The 6,271-nt window shown below is 51.3% G+C and overlaps 1 protein-coding gene and 1 pseudogene across 1 annotated transcript in view; one reads left to right on the forward strand and one right to left on the reverse strand.

The window, feature by feature from the left end:
• Positions 1–566, reverse strand: part of GIMAP8 (GTPase, IMAP family member 8) — a 12,866-nt gene extending 12,300 nt beyond the window's left edge. The window contains exon 1 of the mRNA XM_025039002.1: positions 517–566. Coding sequence (XP_024894770.1) covers positions 517–566 — 50 coding nt within the window. The remainder of the gene's footprint in view (positions 1–516) is intronic.
• Positions 567–5,639: 5,073 nt separating this feature from the next.
• Positions 5,640–5,758, forward strand: LOC112469984 (annotated as a pseudogene).
• The last annotated feature ends 513 nt before the right edge of the window (positions 5,759–6,271 follow it).

The raw sequence follows: 6,271 nt of genomic DNA on the forward strand, positions 1-6,271 counted from the left end.
GCATCAGCCCACATCTCCCTCCATCGTCTCCCAGACCCCTCTCCAGACGACAGAGAGAAAACAAACAAACAAACAAACAAACAAACAGGAAAGCTTCCTCTCCAGAGCTCTAGTCGAGACCCCAAAGCAGCCTCCACCTTCTCGGAAGACTCAGCCCAAGGGGGACACGGCTTCAGGCTTCCACGCCAGGCCTCTGGTGACCAGGATTCCTTCCACGGGAAAAGGGGGTCAGAGACCCCCGAGCCGGCCCGTGGAGGGCTGGGTCCCAGGGGGGCGGGAAGAGGTGAGGGAGTTCCCAGGGGACAGCCCAGCTGGCGAAGTCAGACACACTGCTTCTGGCAAGCCTGGACCGCCTTCCATGCCCAGTTACGGGCACCCCAACTGCGCAGAGGTTGGGAAATATTTGAAAACGTGGGAAATCGGGGTCCAAACTGTCAATGTCCCGGGGTGGGACACCCGGGCGCTGCTGGCGGCACCGTGGTAAAGCCGGGGGTTCCCGGGGAGTGGACCCCTCACCCGCCTTCTTTGCCCTCCTTGCCCCCCTCCTTCCACACCGAGGCCGTCATCTCAGCCCTGGGGGTCACCCCGACCGACCAGAAGCCTCTGCGGGGGCCCCCCCACGTCAGGCTGGGGAGGCCGGTGCTGGACGGGAGCAACTGCCCAGAGACCCCCCTGGGTGGGCGCGTCCCCGCGGGCGTGGGCGCCTATCAGCTCGGCGCGCGCGCGCACGTACCGCGGTCCTGTCCCCCCGCGGGGGGCCGTCCCAGGAGCTCCGCGTCCCTCCTGCTCCATTGCTGCGCTGGGTGGAGGCGCCGCTCGTCTCCCTCAGGCAAACGGAAAGTGGATGCGGGAGCCCCGAGGCCAGGAAGGCAGGGCGGGGCCGCCGGCGGGGCCTGGAGCTGGCAAAGCGCGTTTCCGAGAGGGAGAGGTTCCTGCGAACGGGTGTTCACAACGACCGATTTGCCCTCCTCCAACCGTTTTTCTCCCAGACCCCCAGCCCGCTCCCCTCCGGCACCTGTGAGTCTGTCTTCCTTCCGTTCGTCCCTTCTGTCCCTTAATTCCTCGTCGATAGCATTGTCATGGCTGTGCGTAGGGCCGGATGAGTGGTAAACTGTGTAAATGTCTAACCAGAGTAATATGCACCTGAAACTAATAAAAAAAAAAAAAAAGGCGGAGGCACAAATACAGCCAGGGGGAAGTTCAGAGATAGGGCCGGTCACGGGGTGAACGTCAAGGGCGGCTGGACTTGGGCGGGAGGGACGGGCGCACACTTTCCTGGGGTTCACTAAACCATGCACCTGCAGAAAGGACGGAGGGTGGCGAGCGGGTGTGGCCCCCGGGCCGAGCTTCAGAAGGGTCCCTAGAGACTGTGGCTGCGTGGGGGCCCGGGGGGCTGTGTAGGTGGCTTCTCGTTGCTGAGAACAGAAGCAGTGGCACTTTCGGGGGGCTCCGAGTGACCCCAGCCAGGCTCTGCCACCCCCTCTCGGCACACCCCAGACCCTTTCCCAGGACTGAGCTGGGAACACGAAGGCGACGTGTCTCTCAGCAGCGCTCACCTCTGCGTGTGCCCCGAAGCAGCCTTTACCGCGTCGGGTCACAGTCCCTCGCCTTCTCTCCTTCCAGGAAGACACCCTAAAGCCCGGCCTGAGAAACTCCGACCCTCAGACTAAGCCGCTTGAAACTCCGATGCTTTTGAACAGCACGTAGGACCAGCCCCCTCTGGTGGGGACACGAGTGTCCAGCAGCTTCCTGTGACGGAGAAGTTGAACACTGAGCAAGACTTTTTCAAATTTTATTTTATTATGGTAAAAAAAAAAAAAAAAAACCATAACATTAAATTTACCATATTAGCCACTTTTAAGGACACAGTTCAGTAGTGTCGAGTACACTCACGCGGTTGCGCAAAGGTGTCCAGAGCTCGTCCACCTTGCCACTGGGGTCTTTGCACCCATTAGACACTAATTCCCCGCCCCTGGTAACCCCGTTTCTACTTTCTGTTTCTATGATTTTAGTGACTTTAGATACTTCCTACTGGGGGACTCAGACAGAGTTTGTCCTTTTGAGTAGGACTGGCTTTTTTTTATTTAGCGTCACGTCCTTGGGGTTTACCCGTGTGAGAAGACTTGTCATTGGGATGCAGAGGCCGGAGACCATGCGATGAATTGAGTGATGAATCGAGCTCACACTCTCACACCGAGCTTGGTCTTTGAAATGTCTGAGGTGGCGCTGAGCCTTCTTCAGACCCCCACAGGAAGGAGGAGCTGTGGGGGGGCGGGGTGGAGGGAGCACCAGGCTTTGAGGGGCCGTCCCTCTGCTCAGCCTTGTTAAGAAGCTGAAGGAAACCTGGCTGTGTGGGCACTGCCCACCAAGGGCTTGGGGCCAGGGGCTACACCTTGGTGGGACAATGACAAAGTCTCTCCCCTCCCCCACCCTACTTACCCCCTTAGTAAGGGCCACCTGGTCCAGGAAGCCTCCCACCCTCGGGCTCTACGTCCTCTCCTGTCAACTCAATCCATTGAAAGATCAGACGAAAACCTTTTTTCTGGCCGGTGGGGTTCGTCCCAGCTGTGCCACTGCCAGAAGGGAAGGTGGGGTCAGCTGCAGACTCACAGGCTAAGCTATCATTTCCCCAAAACAGAACATAACATTAAATTTACCATATCGGCCACTTTTAAGGACATAGTTCAGTAGTGTCGAGTAAACTGAGTTGAGAAAAAGCTCTCTCATTCTTAAATAGCATATGAAGCCCTTGGGGAGCACCTGAGTAAAACCAAAGCTTCAAATAACTTGACGACTTAGCGAGTTGATTATTTGCCAAGGTGACGGTTTTGCAAAACGATCCTCTGGCTGGGCCCGGATCTAGGGAAGAATGGGGGCTTGCTGCCCCCTGGTGGCTTTGTGGCTAATGACAAGGGCAGAGGACTGAGTACTCAACTGCAGGTGAAACACCAGGCCTCCCTGTCCCCTCTCAGACTCTCAGGGTAGGGGGAGAGGGGCTGGACTTCCAGAGGCAAACAAGCCAGGAAGGCACAAGTTATGCCAGCAAGGTGCAGGCTACCAGAGCCTGGCAGTGTAGTGACTCAAGGGCTCAAAGTCTCATGAGGCAAATGCTCGGGTCAAGGAGCTTGGTCAAATGATGGTAAAGGAGACTAAACCTATGGCTGGGGTGCCATGGGAGCGCAGAGGAAGCTTTATATGCCCTGCAAGATGGAGAAATAACCATAAACAGGCCTTTTACTGTGGCGGGTCCTAAAACGGGGGAGATGACAAGATGCACAGGGAAGCTAAACCCAGGAGGGCACGTAGAAATCTCCTGGTGAAGGACACTCCAGCAGAGGGAGAATGACAAGCGCACAGCGTTCGGGTGCTGAGAGCAGCTGGGACATGGGCGGGGGGGAGGGGGGAGTAGGCTGGAGGCAGGAGGACCGGTTAGAGGCTACTGCAATGGTCCAAGCTAGGAATAAAGGACACGAACTAATATAGTGACAGTGAAAATGGACAGTGGAAAAGAGAACAGATCTGTAATGTATTTGGAAACAGTAAGAGAATTTTAGAAAGACTAATTCAGGGCTGCTATTATAATTGTGCAGGTTGCCACATCAAAGGGGGTGTCAGTCTCAGCCTAGACATTTACTTACTTCAAAAAAAATGTCATTATATGTTGTTTTAGTTCGAAGACGGGAAATATGTGTTTGCCACAGATTGGGCAGATGGCAGTAAAGTGTCTTGTAACTCGATTTATATATTTTGCCAATTTTCTGATGGAATTAAATGTCTTACTCAGAGTCCCGATTCGTTACAAGAATTATTAAGAAATAATATGCTTATTTTAAAACTTTTAACCTGAAGAATGAACACTATTTCCCGATTCACATACGGGCTGGCAGTCACCCGGGCTGATTGGCTGTGGAATAGTCTGGAATCACAGCACTTTCCAGCAGCTTTCATGGAGGTAGGGCTGTGAGAGGCTGGTGGGGTTTTTGGTTGTTTTTTTTGTTGTTGGGAGGGGCAAGCACTTCAGCATGGGGACCTAAGTCTGAGATACTGGGGACAGGACAAATATTGAGGGCAGAGAAGTCCAAAGGTCCTGACTCATTCCTCCTTCCTTTACATTATTCACACCAAACCTCTCCAAGTCAAGTCAAACAGGATAAAAATATGTTTGAATCTTCTCAAAAGTCTCCGAGTCAGGCAATAAGAAACCACCAGGCCAAACCGAGAACCTGAGCTGTGAGCACGCACAGAGAGTTCTTTTCCCCGAGGTCAGTTACCAGCCTGGGAAATGAGAATCTTTGCTTTGCAGGACTGAAATCAAAGCTCAGTGGGAGGTGTCGAAGCAAAGGGGTGCTCTTAGCTCCTCCCCCTCTCAGCCATCAGCCTTTGGTCCTCTTGGACCAAAGGAAATCGCTCAAAACCAACACTTTAAATCAGCCTCAAACACACAGGGATGTAAAGTATGGCATAGGGAATAAAGTCAATAATATTGTTCTAACTACGTATGGTACCAGGTGGGCGACTTATCGGGGCGATCGCTTTGTAAGGTATGTTAATGTCTGATCACTATGCTGTATACTTGAACCGAATATAATATTGCATGTTGACTGTAACTGAAAATTTTTTTAATTTTTAATAAAGATTAGTAAAGCTTATATTCTTCGATCTACACATTGCTCTTTAATTTATCTAAAAATAAAATTTCAAGAAGTTTGCTTAAAATAAATAAAATAAATAAATAAGCCTCAAACACTTCCCCCTCCCCCGCCTCGCCCCTGCCCGACTAACACCTAGGTGTTTTAGGAGTATCATAAAGGAAATTTTCAAAAGGCTAGAAGGATGAGGTACAAATATATTAACCTGTTATCATGGAAATCTCCTAACACAGGACGATGGTAAAGAGAAGAGCGTATCTAACGGGCTCCCGGTTTACTCTCCCCCAACTTCAAATTATCAACACGTGGCCTGTGGGGTTCCTTGTCTAGTCCCAGCCTCTCACGCCCACCCCCTGGACCATTTTGAAGCAAATCCCAGATACCGTTTCAGTCTGCATGTATCTCTGAAAAGCTAAAGAGACTTTGATTAGCATAAGCACAACCACCTCATTATCACTAAGAAAAAAGTAATTCTGTATTGTCAAATATCCAATAAGCGTTGGAATTTCCCCAGTAACATCCACATTTTGAAGACTTACTTGTAGATGGTGGCGGGCGTCTCTCCCGTCCGCTGGGAGGCTCGGAGTTGGCGCATGACCTCATTGCAGGCCTCCTCTCTTGGGTTAGGCTTCCGTGAGCAAACCTTCAATGCTGGTGTTTTGGCTAATTGTCTTTGGAAAGTTACTCTATGTTTCTTTTTATTTCCTTTTGAAAGGAACGCATGTCAGATTTCTTTGCCTCTAATTTCCTCTTCTCTGTGGTTGCCATCAACCTTCATTTCATCTCTAAGGGGACAATTTTCTTTCACAAATCTGTTATTCTGACTCATTTCCCAAACGGTACTCGGAAAAGCCTCATGGTTCCATTTATTCATGCAACAAATACTTACTGACAACCTAGATGGTCCTTGACTTTTACATTCCAGTATGAAGGCGGCAGGTGGGCCTCAGGACACCAGAGAAACAGCCCTCCTTACAAAGTCTGATTCATGTCTACCGCCACGCCACCCTGAGCAAGCCGGGTCCCTTCTGATCTCAGAAGCTAAGCAGGGTCGGGCCCGGTTAGTACTTGGATGGGAGACCACTTAGGAAGACCAGGTGCTGCAGGAGTTAAATATAAAAAATAAGAGATTGTAAACTGACAAGGTCCTTGCAATCTGTGAGGTCGACCAAGTATTACCTCGCCTAAAAAAAAAAAAAAAAAGTCCGTTTCACTAGACATCAGTTCTCCAAATGTGCACTAGAGGGCGCCACCCTCCCATTGGCATCTGTTAAAGTCTGGAGTCAATATGCAGCCAGCCTGTTTCGGTTTTTTTAATTGAATAAATTTGACAGATAACAGTGTATAAATCTGAGGTGTACAACGTGTTACTCTGATACGTTTATATATTGCAACATGACTGCCCAGACTCATTAGCAATTTCGGCCACGCCGGGAGAAGAATGCCCTAAAGGGACAGTGACTGAGACAAAGAGGGGACGCACAGAGCAGGTGGCGAGGAGGCCGAGGGCAGCACCAGGAAAGAGAAGGACAGGCGCTAACCACGAGGCCGCAGCACCAGGCACAAATGCAGGCGGGAGGTGGGAAAGCGGTGGGCACTGCCCGAAACACCTGTTCCTTACG

The sequence above is a fragment of the Pteropus alecto genome, unplaced genomic scaffold (genome assembly GCF_000325575.1).
Source record: "Pteropus alecto unplaced genomic scaffold, ASM32557v1 scaffold48, whole genome shotgun sequence".
NCBI lineage: Eukaryota > Metazoa > Chordata > Mammalia > Chiroptera > Pteropodidae > Pteropus > Pteropus alecto.